Source organism: Papilio machaon, chromosome 6 (assembly GCF_912999745.1).
Source record: "Papilio machaon chromosome 6, ilPapMach1.1, whole genome shotgun sequence".
Lineage (NCBI taxonomy): Eukaryota > Metazoa > Arthropoda > Insecta > Lepidoptera > Papilionidae > Papilio > Papilio machaon.
In genome coordinates this window covers 6,984,172-7,006,248 of record NC_059991.1, presented here as the reverse complement: position 1 = coordinate 7,006,248, position 22,077 = coordinate 6,984,172, and the positions used below count along the sequence as shown (strand labels likewise).

At 38.9% G+C, this 22,077-nt stretch overlaps 1 protein-coding gene across 1 annotated transcript in view; it reads right to left on the bottom strand.

Annotated features, from left to right (window-relative positions):
* LOC106714968 overlaps positions 1-22,077 on the bottom strand; it is a 54,874-nt gene that overhangs the window by 4,592 nt on the left and 28,205 nt on the right. The window contains 21 exon segments of the mRNA XM_045678428.1: positions 690-774; positions 851-920; positions 1,023-1,600; positions 1,683-1,779; positions 1,885-2,040; positions 2,313-2,502; positions 2,981-4,862; positions 4,926-5,146; positions 5,218-5,335; positions 5,456-5,596; positions 5,827-6,114; positions 6,196-6,383; positions 6,481-6,619; positions 6,718-6,970; positions 7,297-7,442; positions 7,723-7,831; positions 7,951-8,115; positions 8,547-8,978; positions 9,280-9,404; positions 11,512-11,676; positions 13,757-13,929. Of these exon segments, the coding sequence (XP_045534384.1) occupies positions 690-774; positions 851-920; positions 1,023-1,600; positions 1,683-1,779; positions 1,885-2,040; positions 2,313-2,502; positions 2,981-4,862; positions 4,926-5,146; positions 5,218-5,335; positions 5,456-5,596; positions 5,827-6,114; positions 6,196-6,383; positions 6,481-6,619; positions 6,718-6,970; positions 7,297-7,442; positions 7,723-7,831; positions 7,951-8,115; positions 8,547-8,978; positions 9,280-9,404; positions 11,512-11,676; positions 13,757-13,929 (5,721 nt within the window).

The following is a 22,077-nucleotide window of genomic DNA, read 5'->3' as shown; positions in this document are numbered from 1 at the left end:
ATTTATCCGACGTTCCCACGGTGAAGGAAAACATAGTGATGCTGCCTGCACATATCTGAGAAAAAATTTAATGATATGTGTGAAGTCAACCCGCTCTGGGCCAGCGTGGTTGACTATGGCCTAGTCACCCCTAATTTGGGGTAGGCTCCGAGCCCCTCAGTGGGGATGTATAGTGAGCTGATGATAATAATGATGATATATTACATGGTTATCACTTATTCAAAAGTACTCGTACATTTAATAACTCGTAAGTATGAAATAGTCACATTTTGCCAGTTGTCAAATTTTATATGGACAACAACTAGACAGTTTACTCCAGCAAGAGAAACTGATTGTTTCAAACAGCAGCAGAAAATATTACACGCTTAAATTCACGAAAAAGTACGTAAACAAACAAATGCGACAAGTGCCAGAGGCCGCGCACGGACTGCGCGTCTCGCGTCGCGCATTTTAAATCGTCGTCGTAAAGTTCCGTTTTATCTCCGTTATAAAAGTTGCGGAAACAGAAGCAGAAACGGAAGTTGAAAAGCACGCGGAACTTCCGCACTTGCGGAAACGGAAACAGACATCCGTTGCATCACTAACAAACACCAATACTCAACAAATATTTTATAAAATATTTCCTATCGTATAGCGTATAGTATAATATATTAATTATCATAGAAGTAAGTTGTAAAAATCTCTATTACCATCCTCCGGCTGGACTGTGGTGGAGGTCTGCGATTGCTGCAGTTGTTGCAACTGTTCATCTTCCATCTCCGATCGCCGCGCGCCCTTACAATATTCAATTAATTATTAACTTATAGTAATTTAGCATATTTATTTGGATATTTTTCTTTTCAATGCATACCTGTGGCTTGGGAGCAACTGGCGGTTGTGATCTTTGTGGCGAGGGCGGGCCAGGAGGGTGCCAATCGTACCTTTAAATGAACACAAAAATGATAACTTTGTTATTTTATTGAATAAATACGTACAATAGAATTAAATAAACTGACTGAAATAAATATTTAATTAGTTATTACCTTTGTGGTTGCTGATGTTGATTATGATAAATGTTGGGCGGGCTCTGCAGCTGCGTGTGCGCATACTGCTGGTGCATGTTCTGCGAGTGTGCGGTGTGTGCGGTGTGTGCTGGGTGTGCGGGGTGCGCGGCGGGCAGCTGCGGAGACCCCTGCTGAGGGTAATGCGCCGCGCTCTGGTGGATGTGCATCTGGCTCTGACTGAACTGGCCCAGGTGCTGCCCCATCGCACCCTGCTGGCTCATCGGACTCATGTGATGTGCAGCTTGATTTTGGTGCAATTGATTCAATTGCAGATCGAGCTGACTCGATTGATATCCAGTTTGAGCCATTTGATTCTGGATATGGTTGGCCTGGTGAGCCATCTGATTCTGGTGCTGGTGCTGCATTTGCTGCGGCGACATTTGGTGTGCGAGCGGGGACTGGTGTTGATTGAGCTGCGCATGCTGGTGCTGATGCGGCAGCGTGTGCTGCTTCTGCTGCGAAAGAAGCTGTTGCTGCTGCTGTTGTCTCCTCGTGACTTCCTCTGACATCTCCGCCAACTTAGCTGCTCGAACACTCGCAGAACTAGCATTGTTAATCTGTACGAAAAAGGAAATCGTGACAATCCGAATTTTAATTTTGTAATTTTAACAATACATAAATCAATAAAAAAGTATATACCTGTTGATGTGTCGAAAGTTCCGACTGCTGCTCAGAGCCCGCTGCAGAGAAATGAGCGGATTGTGGTCTATTGCCAGTCGTGCGGTAATTCCACCATCTGTATACAAGAAACAAATAATATTTCGTTTCAAAATATTTTTATTACAGCAGCCAACAGTTAAACTATAGTGATATTTAACATTCAATAGTATTGTGAGTGTACCTGTCTTGGTGTCCGTGTGGGTGCGAGTTGACAGATGTGAGGTTCTGGTAGAAGGCGTCGCCCTGCGCGGCGGCAGTCAGGTTGTGGCTGCTGCGCGACTTGCCCGCCCACGCGCTGCCGCCCGACTGGCTCGAGCCTACGGGACTGAGGGTGCCACTGGAAAATAAGTTATAAATAGTTGTAGAACACATTTAATAATAGAACGCATGTACCTTTATAAATACATGCCTATTTATATACATGTACAATACTAGATTTATAAAAAACGTGGGTTTGAAAAATTTCAAGTGCTGTCCCTTTGGAGTTTAGGTTTTGTGTACCTCTGTAACGTAGCAATTGCTGCTTTTACCAGCTTCGCAAATAACATTTTTCATAAATTTTTTCCTAAGCAAACATAAAAAGAAAAAGTAAACATCAACAATATTTACGTGTGCGAAGGCGCGGGCTGGGGCTGTGTCTGTGGCGCGACGTGTGCGGGGTGTGCGGGGTGTGCGGGGTGTGCGGGGTGCGCGCTGGGCGGGGCGTGATGCAGCGCGGGCGTACTCTTGCTGGGCTTCACAGGCTCCGCCGCCAGCCGTGACGGCAGGTCGCGTTCCGACGCGCGCCGGAGAGCACCGCCTAAAAAATTAACCTAATTAGTTGATGAACTATATGATTTTGAAATTCGATTTGATGAGGATGATTTCTATGTATTTTTTTTTTTGTATGTTATCTGATAATCCTAAAAAGTGTCTCAAATTGGAAACATAAAGAGGTAAAAGTGTAGTTTGTACATAATAAGGGCATGCGACAGTCCCTTCTGTTTAGGATATACTGTGCCTGAACTTAATATGTGGTAAAAATAGTATGTTAAAAATATAAAAGTTTAAATGTCTTAATAATTCAGCTCCTTCAAATTAATTTTAAGAAAAAAGCAAAAAATCACAGTACGACGACGACAGATAAATAAAACAGTGCCATTAGAAATTAAAGCTAAAACCTGCAAAATAATATTAATCCAAAAAGAATTCAATCATGCAGCAGTAAAACTCATAAAATGATATGCACAAACGATAATAAAGTGAGTGCAGTGTCCTAGAACACACCTATTTCATGCGAGTGTGTGTCTTACGCGGGTTTTCAGGCTGGTCGCCGAGTTTGTTTGCTGCAGAGCAAACTGTTGCAGCCTTTGTACTGCAACTTTTAATGTCTGGACAACTTTGAGCCGCCATTTGATACGAGTATCTGCTGACATCTGAACCACTTGCTGTCGACACGTCCAGTAAGGATAAATGCTTGTGTGTCACAGGAATCACTGGTGACGGTTTTGGAATAGTAATTTTTTCACAGCTGCTGCTTTCCACTATTGATTCTTTGCTAGATTTCGTCCGAACAGAAGTCATACTGGACTGATTCGACTTCAGTTTTATATTATCGAGAGTTATTGTTCGCGGCTTCTTGTCAACAAATTCGTTGAAAATAATACTACCGCTTTGAGATGCGTTCTCGGTTTGTTCCTCTGAAGGTAGATTCGGTAATTCGAATTCGTTTCCTTGTGCGAGAGTATCCTCGCTGCCTCTCGAGCCGTATCTGGACCAGTCCTCTAGCTGTATCAGGATGCTCTTTACTTCGTCGTCAGACATTTTAGTATCTTTGGTGTAGCTAGTATCAGTTTTAGTGCGATCAAACTGTATGTCAGCTAAACTGGTGCTAATCGGTAAACAGTCTTTTAGTTTAGCTCTCGTGTCATCACGGACGCAAAGATTGGGACTAGATTGACAGTTCCTCTTGTAGTTTTTGGCACAATATTTCAAGTTTATTTCATTAAAGCGTTTCGTCAAAGCTTTAACCTTTCCAAAGGCGGGTCGGTATTCATCGGGCGATTTCCACGACTTTCTGTCGATGCTGTCTAATATTTGCTTTGCGTCATTTTTTACAATATTTGGTATAACTTTATCTATACGCTCGTATTTATCATTCATAGTTTCATCGAATGATTCCGAAGTGGAAAAAGTGGACGGTCCCTCGGTATCTTCCGATTTACTAGAAATTGATTTAGACATAGTGAATAACGTAGACTTCAGACGACTGTGGATGCTTTCTATATTTTTGGATTCTTTTTCGAGATTCAAACTTAGATCTCTTTTCCTTTCTACTAAAGATATTGACTCTGTTTGAGTGGCTTCGTGCTCGGGGGAGGAAGACGTCTGGCACTCGGCGTCCGCTGTCACCGGTTTCTTTTCATCGCATTGATCTATCGATACAGACGGTAGAATCCTTCGGATTTTCGGCGTAGCGACTCTCTCGTCGGCGCAATCGTTTTCAAATATGACAGGTTCCGAGTTGGGCTCGTCAATGTACGGTATCTGCTGTGTGTCGGGCTGCGGCGTGCGGCAACACTCGCAGGCGCTGACGCAGTCGTCGCCGGCAGTGCAGTGTCGCCGGTAGCTCTCCGCCTCTCTTGCGCGCGCATTCAACAAATCCAGTGTAAGCTTGGGGTCGATCGGAGGCATTTGTGGCGGCAAACAAATAGCGTCGCCGCTTTCACTCGACTGATCGTAGTTTGCTGGCGGTTCGGGAACCGGCGGCGCTTCCTCGCGAGGTCTATGTGGGCTCGGGGCCTGTGTTTGATTATGTCTTTGTAGTTCGTCAAAGTCTTCACAGGTGAAAGTAAAAATAGGTATAGGGCGCGCCGAGGCCGGGCCACTCCTGAGTTCGATCGGGCAGCCCGGAGTTTCCGGCGAAGGGTCGTCTTGAAGTTGATTATTTTCTCTATCCAATGTTATAATCAACCTGGGAATGGAACCGTGATAGTGAGGGTGAAACTCCTCGCTATCGTCCGTACTCGACTCCGTAGACTCATCTCTAAGATGAAAACGATCATACATCGGGCGACGACCGTATCCTGGAATTCGAAACAAGTATGAATACTGGGCAAGAAAATGGTCAAACTTCAAAAGCAAAAATAGATATCGCAACAAAAAAAAACAAACCATCACCTTCAAATTAAAACATCGAAAACCATAAAATCAACTGAAAACAAAACAAACGAGTTTTCAAACCGAGAAGAAAACCAAATCAGAACACAACGAAACCGGACATTCGTAAAACTGAAATAAAAACTGAAAACGTAAAGACAAAACAAGCTGGCAAGTATATATGTAAGTGCCTGCAGTGGCGAGCTCTGTGAGCGGCGCTGCGGGGCGCAGCAGTGCGGGGTGCGGGTTGGTGTAGGTGCCAGAGTTGCGTCGTCCGCGCGCCTCGTACTGCACCTCCTCGTACTCTGCACAATCAACTCGCATCACTTACACCACGTCTCTATATATACTTTATATAAAGAACTAAATGTTTTACCTTGACGTTGGTTGTACGCGGGCTGATGTAGAAGTGTGGCGAGGCCGTGCAGCACAGCGCCCTGCTTGGCTACTTCCAGTGTCACCGTAGGTCCAGTGCGGACGAGATATTCTGCTGCCTATAAATGTCATATTCGATCATTAATTGATTATGTAAATAATTAATAGTATACAACTAATAACTAGGAGTACTTGGTAAAATATATGAGTGTGTATGACGTATGTATTCACATACATACCTTTTCCTGTGTGATGCCGACGAGCGAGTGTCCGTCGACGGAGAGCAGCTGGTCGCCGGCCGCCAGCCTGCCGTCGGCCGCCGCCGCGCCTCCCGCAACCACCGACTTTATGTAGATGCCGAGCTTGCTCTGACCCGCACCCTGGTGTATCAATCATTAATTTGTCATCAACAAATGTACAACCTATGTTCGATAACATAAAACAACTGTATAAAAATACTAGTATGTGAATTTAAACGAGTATTTGTAACCAATTTACTTATCTACTATAAAAATGGTATTAGTATTTTGTACACACTCTAAAGTCTAAACGACGACGGAAGTAAGTATTAAAGAGAAATGTATAGTGTGTGAAGTATTCGAGCATATACCTTGGCAGCGACAATACTGAGCCCCATGCCGGAGGAGTTCTTGTTGAGGCGCACGATGAGCGGACGCGTGTCGTGTCGCGGCTGCGCGTGCGCCGCGTGCGTGGCGAGGTACACGGACCAGGCGCCGAGCGCGCGCGGCTGGTGCACGAGCCGGCAGAGCGCGCCGCGCTGCAGGGGCGCCACGAACTCCGCCAGCCCGGGCGGCACCCCGCGCACCACCTCCGCACTGAACCCGTCTCCGGGAATCAGCAGCGCCGCGCCCAGCCACCTGCTCTCCTCTGCCCGGATCTGTCATTCAATTACGCTTCTATAAACAACTTGGACCAAACAGTTTAGTCGTGCGTTTAATGTATAATAGTATGTTTTTACTTCTCTGCCGTCGGCCCTGTATAGTTCGTCTGCGAGTGCGCGGGCGTGCGCTACGGCGGCGTCCACGATGTCGGGTGGGGCTATGGGCGCCAGCAGCGCACGCACCTGCACCGAGTTCAACTTGACGCACGCCGACAGCGCCGCGCGCACCTCCTCCGCAGTGCGGTACTCGCCTTGGATCAGTCGAGCTGGAAACATTATTAAATTAAATGACAATACTGTTAATTAGATAAATTTATCTCAGTTTCGCCCATATATAGAATGTCACAAGAAATGTTATCTCACCGGCTTGGTGCGTGCGCGCGAGGTGGCAGTCGGCGGCGAGCTCGAGGCCCTGGCGCTCCGCCCAGGCGGCCAGCAGCGCCAGGCGGGCCGACAGCGCGGCGCCCCAGCGCGCGCTCACCGTGCCCGGCTCCAACACCAACTGGTGAATCATAAAGAACACATATATGTAACAGTAAGTTACAAAAAACAAAAACCATTAAAGAACTCGGGACCGATCTGTATATAATTAGTAATAACCTTGTTGAAGCAGTACGCGTTGATGTAGTGGAAGAGGTGCGAGAAGAGCTGTATGGTGAGCGCGGCGTTGACGCGGCACCGACGCAGCAGCACCATGGCGGCGGCGAGGGCCTGCAGCGTGGGCGCCGTGGCCTCGGTCGCGTCGCCCGCCTCCCCGCCACCGCCCCCGCCCCCGCCCTCGCCCTCGCCCGCCGGACTGTTCAGGGTCACCAGCGCGCGCCCCAGCTCCTCTTGGAAACACGTCACTAGGTTGCTGGACAAATAATACTGTTTCAATGTCAACTTTTAAGTAAAAGTTGTTATCTAAGATGTTTCACAAGAGTGTGAAAGAGTAAGATTACAAAAACTTAACTTTTTTTTTAAAATAATGACTTGTACTTTTGTAAAACCTGCCTCTACACGTGTAAGTAGTAAACACAAATGTATGAAGAATGTTGTCGGAAAAGGCAAATAGCCAAATATTTTGCATTGATTTCGGGAATTGCTCTCGATTAATTTGCTCGCGAGTTTTTAAACCACACGTAAGGTAATCACAAATAAAGAGACTTTATTGTATTAAGTAATGGAGTGAGAATGTACCTAAATGCATTCTGTACTGTCTGCGGCAGCAGTTCCTGTGCCTGTGTGGAGAATGAGGAGATATGTCTGTCGCACTTGAGGAAGTGCAGCAGCTCACTCGCGTTGGCCATCCAGAACGCTTGCGCCGCCGAGTCCGTGCAACGCTCCTGGAGAATTACATTATTTTAACAGTCACGAAACAACTAATGTTATTTTTAATAGTTTTAAAGGATTACAGTGAAACACAAGGATCCTTTACAGTAAACTTTCGAAATATTTGTAATTAGTAATTCCCGCGACTTCGTTCGGGCGGAATTAAATAAAATGTAGCCTGTGTCACCCGGAGATAGTGTAACTTCCTGTTAGCTCAAATTGGTTCAATACTTTCGGAACTTATTCAATGCAAACAAACAATCAATTCTTTCCTTATAATTTAGTTGTAGATACCTGTACAGTGGCATGTATGAGAGTGGCGACGTGGTGCAGGAAGGCGGTGAGCTTGTGCGCGCGCTCCGTCGGCGTCAGCTCCGGCCGGTAGTGCGTCGAGGCGCGGTATCTGACGAGGTCGACATACGATTCAACATTAAACTCCAACACGAAATTTAGCTCGGCCAAACAGTATTTGAGAGAGTGATTCGAGAGCATTTTTTATCCAAAAATATGTTTTTCAAGTACCTGGCACACAAATATAACGTGTATACTGGTGCTAGTTTGAAAGCGGGCGCGTGCGGGTCGAGCCTGGTGATGACGGCGGCGAGGAACTGCGCCTGCCCCGCCTCCGGGAACTCCAGCACGGCCGGCAGGATCGCCTCCTGGCCGGGCCGCGCGCACGTCGACACCCTGAAAAGGTCATCAAAAATTACAGCAAACAAATGTTGTGAACATTTCACTCGTAATTAGTTTCACAAACGATAGAATTTTCAACAAACAACTACTTGAAATTTATGATTCATGATAAAAAGGACGACACGGAGTCAGCTAACATCGGCTGACTTCCCTAGTCACACCTGGACTTTCTCACGATTAAGGGTAAGCTATTTTACATGTCGGAATGGCCGCAATAATTCAACCCTCTATCAATTAATTATTTTCCATCTATGCGTATTATTATAAACACGGTATTATTGTGGCACTTACCTCTGGTTTATAAAAATAAAATGTCCATTTATATACATTTTATATAAAATTAAAGGTGACCAAAGTAAATGTAGTGTAGACCTAAAAAAAAATTAAGTGCCAAAACTATTCCGAGCAACAAAAACTTGTCATACCTGTTATCGTGTCCCGAACCACCGCTCTTGGCGCTGCAAATGCTCTTCGTCTCGACGTTACCGTCTAGATCGAAGGTGGTCTCGTAGTTGTCCTTGTAGTGTGAGCCGGTGCGGCTGACGCCCGCGCTTTGGTCCTGGTCGGTGTACGCGCCGCCCGAGGGCTCATCTCTCATGTAGTCGTCCTTGGAGTCGCTCAGATGCTGCGACATCATGAGCGACTCGTTGTCCAGTTTGAGCGTGTTGTTGTTGTAGGGCGACATGGTATCGTTGCCGTCTCTGTAAGCGAACGCGTCGTGCGACACGGGGCTGGCGGTGCCCGGGTACTCGGTGTCGTTCGTTACGTTCGCATTCGAGTTGGTGTCGAGGTCGGCGTGGTGGGACGCGAGCGAGGTAGGGGACATCGCGCCGCTATTCTCCGCCGACGTCGGCGATCTAACGCGTTAAAGGTAAAACAAGCGTATGTCGGTGAGCCAGTGACAGTAACATGCAACGAAAAAAAAAAACAATGAACGAACATAATAACAAAGTAGTAGAAAGAGGTGATTAACAAGCAAAAGTTTTAAGTCTATACAATTGGAGTTAGAGCTTAAATATATAAAAAACAATGTTGCAGTGTACAAATGAAACATCTACTCGAAATTACACGTCTATAAGACAGACAGTAATTCTACAATAACTTGAACAGTTGTCTACAACATTTATAAAAGGTGATTGGATGACTTTTATAACTGACCTGTCGTATATTGAGCCGGAGCCGTAGTTTTGCGACTGCGCCAGGTTCCTGTTTATGAGATTCTCTTGTGCGGGGTCCACGAAGCGGAAGGTAGACACGCGACCGAACTTCACCAGGCAACCGTGCTGAGAAAGGAAGCCAATTAAAAAATACAGTACATTTTCATTGAATATCAATGAAGCACATTTCTAAAGGGTTTTAAATACATTATAGTTCATGAAAATTATAAAAAAATTAACGAAGACATTATAAATTTAAAAATGTTCAATAGTTGTAACGTAATCGTTTCCATTCATTCTAACTGTTATATAACCAGTAATTAACCGCAATTTACCTCTACCCCTACCACATGTAGTCACGGAATTACTTTGGCTTAGTGAATTGGCAACGACCTTTAAACGTAGGGTCATTACGAATTGGTAGGGGCTGCCACAGCTTCGACTTTGACACCAATTGTTCGGATTTGCAATGTACATATTCGGGCTAAGAGTTTGCCAGTGGTGCCTTCGGGTCAGAGTATGGTGTAAAACAATTCACAGATTGTCTTTTCTTTTCGTCATCTAATAAGCCAAGGTTTGCAAGTCTTGTTCGTCATTTTTTTGTATGTTCGGGTCTACATTCCTTAAAAATTGGCAGCCCTAAAAGTTAGCTAATATAAAAGTAAAAGCCGATTTCATAAAGTACGAACATAAGAACAGTTAAGTCGAGTACTACAAAACGACTAAATTTTTGTACATGTTATTGAAAGCATTAAGGCTAATTCTGGAAAGGTCGGTAAGTCGCTAGCGGGCGGTTGCAAATAGGGTAAAGGAGTAAACTATTTTCTGCTAACATTAAACTAGAATATTGACAATATTGATGATCGAATATTCATAAAATTTAAAAGTCTTTTGTTTTATGGTTTAAAGTGAATAAGTGAAGTTAAAGAGATGGGAAATGTGTACATCATGACGCTGGAATCAAACCCAAAATTGTCTAATACTTATGAAATTAAGATTATTTGAGATAAACAAAACAATTAAAATTTGACGACTTCTCATTGTTCTCTAAAGACGCCTCTTTCGAAAACGAGGCATGGGCGTCGCTAAAACCATATTAACGGTAGCTGCAAAGCCTAGCTTAGCTTAGATCATCGGCTGGCGACGCCCATGAATTGAGGTCTTGATACTTATTTAACAAGTCCCAAATCGCCGAAAAAGTTTCGGTAATAGTTTTCTAAAAGCCATCCTCTCGATGCTTTAATAATTTAATAGAGTGTCTTAGGAAACATACGAGGGCAAGTCTCATTGCCTGCGGAATGTAAGGCATAGGGTGGGGCTTGGTGACGTTATAATGCTTTGAAAACTTTTTCTAAGATGATATTTCTGACCAAACAAACAAAAGTTGTATATCTTAATTTAATATTATAAATACGAATGTATCCATAGATGAATGGATGCAAGGATGTTTGTTAATGTTAAAAGCTAGCTCCAGAACGGCTCAATGGATATGGCTGATATTTAGTATTATATTAGAATATAAAACATGGACTGGAAGAAAACATAGGTTACTAATAATTATTTATTTAAATCCGCGCGGACGAAGTCGGTATATATTAATATATATATTAATTACTAGCTTTTACCCGCGACTCCGTCTGCGCGGAATAAAAAATAGAAAACGGGGTAAAAATTATCCTATGTCCTATTCCTGGTTCTAAGCTACCCGCCCACCAATTTTCAGTGAAATCGATTCAGCCGTTCTTGAGTTATAAATGGTGTAACTAACACAACTTTCTTTTATATATATAGATATATAGATAAAATAATGGCAGTAATGATGTAATGTTTGTATAAAAACATATGTTACATTATTAAAATTACGTTTAAAAAATGTAACAAAACGTGAAGTGCTAGAAAAATTAAAATTTCTATGAGTTAAAATTAATGAGCTTCGAATGTTAGCGCTACTAAAAGTCTAATTGCATATTTTATTAGTATAAGTGCGAGTTCATTTGCAACACGTACGTACCCTATGTAAAATACAACCGTACGTTCATCGCAATATTTTTACACTATATAGTGAAACTTTTACTACTAAAAATGTAAAAGACGGAGACATATTTTTAAAAGCATATAAAATTCAAAGGTTTTCAAGAGGCAAGAAATATATTTATTTATGGGAAATTTTATAAATGACAACTAAGACGTTGTTTGTACGACTCAATATACGAGTATATTTTGTTGAGTGTACCTGCAATCGCTGCGTGTGGGTGACCCTGCGTCCGTTGAGGTAGACCTGTGCGTCAGGGTGCAGCGGCGTGACGCTGTAGCCGCCGTCAGCGGGCGCCACCACGCAGTGCCGCGGCTGGATCGACGGCCCGTATAGCTGCAGGCCGGTGCCGTTGCCAGAACCCACCTTATCACATATACAAAAACTTATGGATCTAGCAATAGATTCACGACACGTAGTCATCCATCCGCAACAAACACGTTTATATTTTTTATAGTTTTGTAAATATCGCAAAAAAAATCATTGTATTTTCGTAAAATGTTGATACTGCGAATCTGTGAATGAATAGTAATCTTCGCCCTATACAAAAGTAATAAAACTGTAAATATATTTAGAAAAAATAATAAGATAGGATTTGTATAAGTGCAACTTATAATTCATTAATCAAAAATTCTTAAAAAATTCACCCACACCATTTTTCCCGGGCGTTGTCGGACTCGCATGGCTAATGTTTTAACAAGCAAATATTCGCCTATTTCACATGTCAAGGCGAACGAAATTCCACGAGTACAGCCAAAGTAATAAATAATACAAATCCTTTTATACGAATTTGTTTTTCAGAGAGCAACAAAAATTTTCAACGCAATAAATTTATAATGTACCACACTAAAAACCCGACTTTCACATGAATAAAAACATTACAAAGATTGTAACGGGCTTAAGGATATATCATATGTAAATTTTACTGCTTCAAACATTTATCTATTACTGTTATTAAAGCTTTAAAAGTTTTTTTTGTAGAAAGAGGAATTAGCAAAGCAAAATCAATTTTGAAATTATTTTATTTAAAATTACTAATATTCAATAACGATTTAAAAATATGAAACGAGCGGGGAAAGTGAAAAGGCTTATAATGAAGCAAGATTACATCATCATCAGCTCACTATACGTACCCACTGAGGTGCTCGGAGCCTAAGTCAGGGGTTACTAGGCCATACAAGATTACATACTAAAACTCAAATCGCGTAGCTTTTAAGTATCACATTTCCAAGTCAAAGGAAATGAATCCGAGAACGCTGAGCCGAAAGCTCTTATTCGACAGCATTGCGTTACCTAATCTGATTAAACATGTAACAAGATAATGTTCACAGTGGGTCTCCACTGTCGTAACACTTGTAATCATACTAATGTTATAAATACGAAATTTTAGATGGAGGGATGTTTGTTAGAAAGTATCTCCATAATGGCTTAACTTTATATATTCCGCGCGAACGAAGTCACGGGCAAAGCTAGTAACAAAAATATTGCCTTTTCTTTCATCTCTTCATATAAACAGAAATAACAATATCGTTGCTATACAGGTGTCATAAAATTTGAAATATACGGTGACGTAAACTTCATAAATATAATGCGTTCCAAATAAATTGTTTATTTAATAGGAATAGTTTAAAAGGTGAAGTAACTATGTAACTAAATTTGTATTGATTTTTTTGTAGATATAACAAAACATATTGTTGAGAACGATGAGGTTATTTTGACCTTTCTATCATTTTCACTAACAAAGCTATCTTCCATACTAGAAATAATGAAAGTAATATCATAAAAACCGTAATTATAAGCTGACACGACATACATATAATTTCCTGTTGCAGACAGTTCAATATATGTACCTACGCTCACGCCAAACCCTTTTTTAATTAGTCATCACTATTATTAAGGGAGCATGTAACTTAGAAACGACCAGTCATTAGTTACTTTTTACAAAAAAAAAGTGTTTTTTTTTGGTAATCCTTTGTGTTTTTTTTAAATATGGATAACTGATCGCTAACCTTTGTTAGTCGAAGAGGCAATTCAAGAAGAAGAAGAATTTTATGACATTAATTTTGCAAAGTTATATTGAATAATATATCACACGACTATACGTAGCAATTCACATAATAAAGATGAGCGCGCTGTGGCTGGTTTATACAGCACTTTGATTTATTTGAGTTCAAAACTCTCCTAAATAAGAGCAAATATTTCAGTTTTGCATTTTGTATTTAACTTGTTAGGATTTTGTATTTAACTGTATATTATTAGAAAAAAAATATATTTCTAGGGATGTTACAATTCTGATAAGAAGCTCCAATGCAAAAGTTTTTAACATCAGAAAAGCTTTCTGCATCACTTGAGACGATATATACTTAAGTTTGAGCCATACAAGTAAAGTTAAGAAGTTGTATGTGACATAAAAGTGCTATCGTATAGTAACAAGAATGCAGGCTACCTCTAGCACATCGGCGAGTCGCATACGGCGTCCGTTCTCTAGCGCGGCGCCATCGGGTGCGACTTCGACCAGCAGGGGCTCGGTGCCGGGCCGCGCAGCACCACCTGCCTTCTTCTTGCGTCGCCGCGGCTGCGAGTCCGCCGGCCGCCGCCGCACGTGGAACATGATGGAGCCTATGCAACAACAACGTTAATTTACAATATAATATTTCATTAAGTGATCCAAACTAAACATTCGAATTAGCTCTACCGACTGACTTCCCAACTTATCATGGATGGTTTAGTCGCCATAGTTCAACAGAAAATATTATTATAGACTAGCATAACATGCGTATTTCAAATTTGTGAATATGAAGGGACCGCACCGGAATCCCTCATGTCTGCAGTAACAATTGAGATGGTAAGAACTGTAGGAGTAGTTAGATGTGAGCGATATTTCATAATGGTTTGTGACGTGGTGACTTTTTTTTTAATACGGTTTATGATTAAGTATAAAAAGTAAAATCGATGCGACCTCGCTCAAGCTGCACTTATAGCCTCCATAAATTCCAGTACAGCATTCCCCACTAAGCCATTTCACGGTAATTGCGTTGTCGCGTCATTTATTTTTTTAACACGAAATGGCAAAAAGCAATAAATTTACGACGTATAGGGACGAGTGTCGATAAATGGCGTACATAACAAGATTTGAGAGCTTTAGAGAAGCGTTCCATTTCCGAGGGAATCGTGTGGAGTGCAGGGCTGAAGGAAAGGAGTGTGAGTTAGGAACGGGGCCGGGGAGTTGACACTGTCAACATCATTAGCGCTGCTGGGCCGCTCTGAACCGTAAGTAGTATAGAATATTTTGACAGGACTATTTAAAAAACCTGGATTCAATAAGCACGATGAAACATAATTAAATGTTTGATAATTATGTCGCTAAGAGACCCTGAAATAAAAAAAAAGTATTGTAACCAATATCGATGAAATATTATCGTTTTATTGAACGAGTTACCAAATGGCTTTAATTAGTACGCATGTTTGATGTCATCGAGTCTTGTTTATGACTATACATGAATAAAGAGTATTTAATATCCGTATGGAACTAAAATAAGTTAAAATACAAGTTTATAACGCTCAGCCACGCTATCAATTCTGAATCAATACCAAAGATGTTATCTTTTGTTATTTGAAGCGATCGAGATGACGTCTTCGAAATCGAGAACGCTCCAGTTAAACGGATTCTGAAATAGCTTTTACACCAGTCAGTCATATTTTATAACATTTCATAAAATGGAAATGAATGGAAATGAAGAAATGTCGGGGAAGCTACCATAATGCGACCAGGCAGCATTAAAAAAGAAAGAGATTAAATTATATGAAAATAAATACATATTGTTCTTACGCCCACAAAATAATTACAGTACAACTTATGTCTAAAATAAAAGAGACTAGATCAACAATTACCAACATTTACCGATTAAAAGCTCCTTCTGAACGTAACCTAGTCTTCAACTGAATGATCGATTGAAAAGCATACTCCAGTGTTTAATTGATCCACATGATCCGCGTCTGTCGCGTCAAGTCGACTTTATGCCAGAGACTAACCGAAGCGACATTACCACCCACGTCCCCCACGGCGATATCGTTTCAGGGTAAAATGTCACAAAGTCAAATGTTGAAAATGCTGAACAAGTTTTCCTCCCGAAGTTAAATTTGATATGACTGTAATATATAGTCTGTGTCTTCGTTCTCTATGCTAAAAAGCTTACAATTTTTATGATTAGCGTTATATTTTGGACAATTATTGCTTATTACATCGATTCATACAAGAGTAGGTCAAATAGCTCACTTTATGCTTTAAAAAGTTGAAGTACAAAATACGTAAAAGTTGACACAACCACAGCGATGAACGACTGATAACAGGCGGATATTTATAAAAAAAATAATTATATTTATACTAACATTTTAGATAAATTTAATTGAATTCTATATCAAGCGGGACAGTTAAAATAATCTTATTGTATATTCCGAAGCACGAGCGCTAGGGAAGATATCGTACAATTTTTGTACCTCTCTTTGTTTCGTTGGCCTAATTAAATGTCAAGCGCTTGTTTGTACGAGTAGTTGTTAGTAGTTAGAAGCCTTTAAATTCTATGAAAGTACAAATGTCACAAATATTAAAAAAAAATTATTGACTAGCTAAGCTGTGTACAAATTATAAAATACTAGCTGTCGCCCGCGACTCCGTCTGCACGTAATTAAAAAAAACCGTATAAGTAGCCTAAGCGTTCTATCAGACTATGTTCTACATCTGTGCCAAATTTCATCAAGAACTTTTCATCCGTTCCGGAGGTACCTTCAAACAAACATCCATCGATCCGCCCATCCATCCATCCATCTAAACATTCGCATTTATACTATTAATAAGACTAGTAAGATTTACCGTTGTGATATTAATGTTTATAGCATATGAGCTGTAAGTACCTACGCGAAATATCTCTTAGAATTTCATCCACCTGAATAATGTATGAATAAAAATCAACAGGCACTACATGGACAGAATGTAACAGAATACAAACATATGACAGCCTAACCATCGCATGAATGAATTAGGCTTGGTGGTAGCGACGGCGCCCGACCTGGGTGACCTTTACACCACATTTCACCTGTTGCGCCTTGATCACTATCAATCCACGAACTCAAAAATAATAAAGAACTAAAGCTTTCTGTATGAATTGGACGAGCAAGCTTCGGATTCCCCTAGCTTTACTCGACCGATTATCCTAATATTATTGTTTAAGGAAAGTAACGACTCTTTTTTTCTAAGAAAAACACTACATCAAGTATACATGTTAAAACTCTGCGATTGATTTTTCTAAATAAAATATTGTTTTTTAAATTTCGTTAGGCTTCAAAAATAGCAGCACCTGCTCTTCACAGATACGGTAACATAACGTTCAGTCCAACAATGGCATAATGTGTTACGTTACATAGAGAAATGAGATTTAATAAATAATATCACAGATTTTCTTCTCCAATATCACAACAATGTTAGAGCATAAATAGCATAATAAGTTTATTTTATTTTTAAACTCTATCATAACGGCTAACTGATGAAGTCAATAGAGCGCGTTAATATTGTGACACGTTAAGCAGCCGATTGTAAATTAAAAAAAGTAAAATATCACATCGTACAGCTATTTTCTTGCCAGATGACATAGAAAAAAATTTATAGGAACATAATTTTCTTCTATACTCTAAATATTTATTTTGAAGGACACCGAGTATTATTAACAAGATTTATTTTAGATTACGACTTGGCAAAAATTTACTTTTTATTAAATGTTAATTGGTTAATATTAAAACCCAATTTAATTGATAAAACAAAACTGGTTTAAAATACAGTACATACCTATCGTAAAGTTTTGTAATTCACGGCACACTCAACACAACACTATTCAGTCGTACACTTTACTAATACTAGAAAATCAATGAAAGAATTCAATGTAGTACACAATACTTTTATACAGGAAAAGCATGTTTCTTAGCAGCTCAATAGATTGTTTTGATAATAATACCTTCCGTATAACATTACTCTATTAAAATATTTATAAACAAGAAATATCCCGTAAACCACAATAGAAAAAAAATTTGCGAATCACAACATCATACACTACAAATATACATTTTTTAGAAAATGTATATAATTTTTTCCCAAAAATTTTCTATATTATAATTGTGAAATGGTCAATTCAAACCTATATAAAAATATTGACACCTACTATTATTATTTGTACGAAAGAATTTCCAAACATACAAGTTACTTTTTACTTACTCCGCTAGCACAGAGACCAAAAGTGGGTCTTGGCCTCCAGCAAGCCAAGAGATCGCTTACTTTTTACATTATATAAATATAAAGCCTGTGTTCCACGTCAATATGTATTCAATAACTTTTTGCGTATAAAGATTAAAAATATAAAAAAAAAACACAAGTTACATTTGTAAGCAAGACTGCAAATTGATCAAGGTTTTGAAAAGACGCTGATTTGATTAGAGGGGAGATAAGGTTGGGAAAAATATCGATACAAGGTGGGTCCCTCCTTGAAGAAAATCAAAATTCACCTGCTCAATGGACTTGATAAAGCCTTATGAAATCAATAGAAATGTACATGTTTATTTATGTTTGGAAATCTAACAAAATTAGGACGACATTTTTCTTTTCGGATATACGATATTGAAAGTAGCGTGTATTATTTTGTTCATTGTGAGATCAGAGTAATAAATCAAATACAATACGGACTTTTTGAAAGTTTCCGATTTTATCTCTAGCAGGGCTATATTGTAGCAATCTAGTTACATAAATGGTATTTGAAATTACTTTAATCGTAACTAATGCAATCTAACTAAACAATAAGCTATTTTACAACTCTTGCTATACGATTAGATAAAGCTGAGATAAAACTCAAATTAGTCTAATTATAAAAAAAATAGGTTAAATTAACTCAACTAAATATGTATATCCTACTCAAAAATACAAGTAAGGCCCAATGTAGATTATTTTGAGACTGTTCTGAGTGGAAAAAGACTAGAAAGTGGATAGTGGCATTTTTTAATAAAGGCATACTCGTCACGTTCAGGATCCTGAGCTTTTTTTTTTAATTAAATCGTGTCTTATATTCTAAGTTTATACAAAAACGGCAACATAAATAAGTTTGGGTACGCTACTTGAATTTTATATGTTTTTTTTGGGTACACAAACGCTACTGTATTAAGTCAAGAGAAAAAGTTAAGCACTTTGCTCTGAGACGTTGAAAGGACTACACTTTTATTTTTCGCAAATTCGTACAACATTTTAATACACATTTCTTTATGCGTTGAATAACCGTCGAATTAAAGAGAGCTCAAGGGACACAAAACGTGAATATTTGTTTCACTGAAATATTTTCTACAATTCTATTTATTATTCATTTCGTCTATTCAGTAAGTAGAAAATACTAGAAGTATTATATGCATGACCATAAAGAAAAAGAAAACCCTTCTTTACCTATTTCTAAGAGTACAGTTGATACTAACAACCATGACATGTTTCGAAAACAAAAGTAATAATTTATACCTAGTTTATTTTGATAAACAGATAAGCAAATAAAGGTATTGATCGTCTAATATACAAGGAGTGGCTTCTATTGTAGTAGTACAATACGTACACACGTACACTTAATGGCAATAGCAATGATACCCGACCAGGCGTCACTCAACATTACAATGGGACCCCAAGGTTTTGTATGACGCTAAAAATCTACTCTCAAAAAGGTCACGAGCCTAACATAATCCAGCTGTCAAGTCCCTTACAATTTGTTTTTATAAACTGTGACAATTTTATCTTAAAAGGGATTAACAAATGATCTGTACTGGACATATGAAGATAAATGAATGTAGAAATGTGAAAATATGAAACAAAAATTTGTAAAAGATCACATTTAAACCACTATAACAAAATTATGACACCGTTGTTCTTATTAACTTTATTAGACAATTGTGAGATATTTTGGTAACTTGGTAGTATTAAATCACTAAAATTACAAACATACACACATACACAGTAGCTAACTTTCACTATTTCAAGTTTTCATATTTTTAAGAAAAAGCTTGTAATGTTTATGCTTATTCTTAGAAAATAACATACTGAATACTTATGTAATTAAAAAATCTGCCTCCGGCTTTCTGCGAGTGAATCACTTGACGTTCCAAAGAGACTAAAAGAATGTAACAAGTTAACTCTTTTATGTTTACTTTCAAAAATCTTCTATTTAGCAGACAAATAAGGAGTATTACTAAAACTAAAATTATTAAAATTAAATATAAGCCTGGTTAAGTCAAAGTGACATTACCAAAGCTTCACAATCTGAGAGTGGAATATTTTTATACTCAAATTAAAGCAACTTCGAATATAAATGATTGGATAACTGTTTTTTTTGCATCTAAATTGATATCAAAGAGAATGTTGGCAATTGTACGCCTTTCTTTTTAATTCCGAGGAGAGCGCCGGTTTACCTCAACATTAATACAGGTCTTTTGGCTGAGCTCTGAATGTGGTACAGTCGGCCCGTACAAAATGAAGGTCACTATGATCGGCTCCACATTGCATACATTAACATATTACTTAGGTATTCAGAGTACCTTTGTGTGAACTTTACATAGATGCCGATTGTGGATTATTAACAAAATATATCATTCAACAATACAAATTTAGAATATTTATTATAAGTAAAATTATTGATGTTTTATTTAGTACTAGCTGTCGCCCGCGACTACGTCCGCAAGGAATTAAAAAAAAAACTTAATCTGTAGCTTATGTGTTCTTCGCAACTATGTTCTATATCCATGACAAATTTCAGCGAAATCCGTGCTATTCTGGAGATACCTTCTAACAAACATCTATCCATCCATTCAAACATTCACATTTATAATCACAAGGAGGAAGGAATGAGAAGTATGTGTAAACAATTCCTGTTGAACTGTCAAGTCTCATGGATAAGTGGCAATTTCAATTATAGTTTTTAAATTTTATAGACATAATAAAATACAATTAGAACTTGAGAAAAAAAATAGACCGTTGACAAATAATGATATCAATAAAAGATGCTGTATCAGTATAGTGTCTATAAATATTTTGTTAACAAACAAATGAAACTAAAATGATAACAACTATCATTCTAAAGGAAACAGCTTCTCAAAACTTTTACTACAAATATATCGGTCGTTGTGTTCATAATTTATTCAAACAAAACTTTGATGAAACTGAATACGATAATAACTCAAACATACTGTCAGGGTAAAACCAATTACTATGCTATCAATTAAAAACTTTAGCAAAACTGACACGTGATGTAGAGTTGGGGCTAAATAGATTGTGCGGGCAACTTGATTTCCCTCAGGAACTATTTGCGAGGACGTCCATGTGGTGAGGGTAGCAGTCTGTTGGGGCGTGACCTTTTAGATCTGACTACGTGCTTCGAGTAACAAAAGTTTTAGCGTCAAACAAAACTTACACGTAAGTTATTTGTCAGACAATGATATTAGATCTCTTGAGGCATTAACTTTTATGTTTTCTAAAGCTACTAGAATTAACTCTGTATATTATTTCACCGCCGAAAGAAAACAAAATGACAGTGTATATTTCACCATCTAACTCTACAAAATAGAACTTAATTAACATTTCTAGTTGAAATAGGATCAGTTAACTGGTGAAGAGTAAATTTGATTTTAAACTTATTCAGAGCAAGTCAACTTGGACGTATTACTAATTGATTGCGAGACAGATGAGTTTCGAAGCGAGACACGCGGGCGGTTGGCATTAGGCGATCTTTATTAGTAAACATTGTGGCTGTAGGAAGTCAATGTTTTAAAATATCGATTAGCACCGCGCGTGCTAAATCCACGTATAAAAGAATACTTCCTTGTGGGTTGTTAACCTCCACGGTAAGGAAACTTTGATGTTGAGAAGACTCTCTGACCTGCATCCACTTTCCTCCTTAATTGATCACTTACCTACTTCAGTGCCACTCTCTTTGACATATTTTATAGAATGAAAATTTTCTATCGCATTTCTTTGCATAAAAAAATTATGTTAAGCTTTCTCGTTAACAAGACGGCAATTGAAAAAAAGGAATTTATCCAAACGGTTTTGAAATTCATTTGGATTACAAATACACGAATTGGAATGATCTGATTACAGTAGCTTTTCATATAATCCGCGTTTCAGATACAATGTCACCCCTGACCCGCCATCGCATTTTATCGTTTCCCTACGTGAAATGGATCCGAGTTTTAACAACGTAATAAAGGAAATAAGCTTTACTATGTCTCTATTGCTTTGCAAACTGCCTTTCTCGTTTATTGCGTGACCGTGAACTGAAACGAACGCTGAGCTGACGGAGCCCGTGTGTTCAACACTGCGTTACCAATTACTGACGACGTCTCAACAAAATCTGTTATAATATGGCATTTTTCAAGTTTATTGTGTCTACCGTCTATAGTGTAAAACAAATTTAACAGTTTCATACATATGCAAACGCGAAGGTTTCTAGTAATAAAAGAACTGTAAGAGTTCTACGTGTACATAAAATAGAAGAATAAGGGTAATCGTATGCTGATAGGTATAGATTAAAGCTTGATATTAACATACTTGTTTGAATATTAAAGGTACTGTCAGACCTAAGATAAAACCGTGAAATTTTTAAGATGACTAATATTGCTGAAAAATTTAATCAACGTCAAAAATTACGAGATAAACATGTTAACTCGCATCAGAGATTAAAGAGATAAATCTTTTCTTAGGTC